This window comes from Pinus tabuliformis, chromosome 8, assembly GCF_031772625.1.
Source record: "Pinus tabuliformis cultivar Carrire ecotype Pingquan chromosome 8, CPIR1, whole genome shotgun sequence".
Taxonomy (NCBI): Eukaryota; Viridiplantae; Streptophyta; class Pinopsida; order Pinales; family Pinaceae; genus Pinus; species Pinus tabuliformis.
The window spans coordinates 2,029,817,426-2,029,819,036 of NC_142294.1; the positions used below are offsets into that span (position 1 = coordinate 2,029,817,426).

Here is a 1,611-nt window from a genome sequence, read left to right on the forward strand (position 1 = left end):
CAGATGACTTCATCTCTGAGCGCAAGAAAGGGTTGGCACGGATTTGTCGCGCGCCATTTTTGAGCAGAAGCGGGTTGGCACAGGTTTTTTCCGAACAGACGCGCCCATTGGCGCAGGTTTGAGGGTGATAATCGCGCCAACGCAAAAGAAAGGGCCATTGGCGCGGGTTTTTAACGAACAGACGCGCCAATTTCGGGCATCGATTTTGTTTCTGGCGCGGATACTTAGCTGTTGAGAAGCGCCAACGCGCCAACCTCTTTCTCTTTGAAAAATCTGCAATTTTTTGTAGATCAGAGTTTCTCGGTGGTGGCACTTTCAATTTGCGGATCTGTTCGGTGGCAGCAGATCGGAGTAGCCCGGTGGTGGCGTATTGGAGTTCCTGATCTACTCGGTGGTAGCAGATCGGACTTGCCCGGTGGAGGCGTATTGCCCGGTGGTGGCGTATTCAAGTTCCTAATCTACTCGGTGGCAGCAGATCGGACTTGCCCGGTGGTGGCGCATTGGAGTTCCAGATCTGTTTGGTGGCAGCAGATCGGACTTGCCCGGTGGAGGCGTATTGCCCGGTGGTGGCGCATTGAAGTTTTGGATCTGTTCGGTGGCAACAAATAGGACTTGCCCGGTTGTAGTGCATTGAAGGTACAAGTTTTTTTTCAGCAAAACAGAGGTTCGGATATGGTATAAGTCAATATGAATAACAGTTTGGAATCGTATCTCCACGAGTCTGGCAAACTCGATGGATCAAATTTCAACAACTGGAAATTCAAGATGCAGACTTTGCTTGAAAGTGCAAATGCGTGGGCGATCGTCACAGGAAATGAGCTGAGAGCAGGAACAGTGACACAAGAACAAGATTGGGATAAAAGGGAGACAAAATCAAAGGTCATATTGAAGATGTCCGTCAAGGATAATGTTATCCCTCATATTAGAGACTGTAAATCGGCCGCTGACATTTGGACGACAATCAAAAACCTGTACAAGACGCAGAATACAAATCGTGTCTTGTCACTTAAAGGCAAGCTGTTTGCATTGAAGATGGAGGAGAATGAGTCCGTTACTGGATTCATTGCTCGAGTCAAAGACCTGAGTGACAGATTGGGAGCTATCGGAGAGAAAGTTTCTGATTCAGATCTGGTCACGCTCACATTGAACAGAATGATTGATGAATACCAGAAGTTCATCACAGGGCTGTCAGCAAGGGAGAAAGCCCCTTCATTTGAAGAGCTGACAGGGATCCTGCTACAGGAAGAAGAGCGACGACAAAATTTGAAAACTCAGAGCAATGACCTTGCTCTGATGGCAAAAAGGAGACAGTACAGAGGGAAGCAGCACTAGCACCAGCAACCGTAGCAACAGCAGCAGAAAGGAGCCAACACATTCCAGAAGAGACCGTTTAAAGGTATGTCTACTAATGATTTTCCCATCAAGAAATGTTTTTACTGTGGAAAACCTGGTCATCAGATTAGAGAGTGTTATAAGAGGTAGGCAGATGAAGGAAGAAACAAATAGAGAAAACATAAGGGTTACTTTGTTGGGGAAGAAGAGGACCACAACCACGAACTTTGAATATTTATGGTCGATTGTGCTCTTTCAGCTTCAAAGGGAGATGAGGAC

At 46.9% G+C, this 1,611-nt stretch overlaps 1 protein-coding gene across 1 annotated transcript; it reads left to right on the plus strand.

Moving 5' to 3' along the window:
* The first annotated feature begins 687 nt into the window (after nt 1–687).
* On the plus strand, nt 688–1,332 carry LOC149244587 (uncharacterized). Its single transcript, XM_089371596.1, has one exon. The coding sequence runs from the start codon at nt 688–690 to the stop codon at nt 1,330–1,332; it is 645 nt and encodes a 214-aa protein (XP_089227722.1).
* Nucleotides 1,333–1,611: the final 279 nt, after the last annotated feature.

Excerpts from the sequence above, each read along its gene's own strand:
- LOC149244587 (XM_089371596.1), top strand. The coding sequence starts at position 688 with ATGAATAACAGTTTGGAATCGTATCTCCACGAGTCTGGCAAACTCGAT.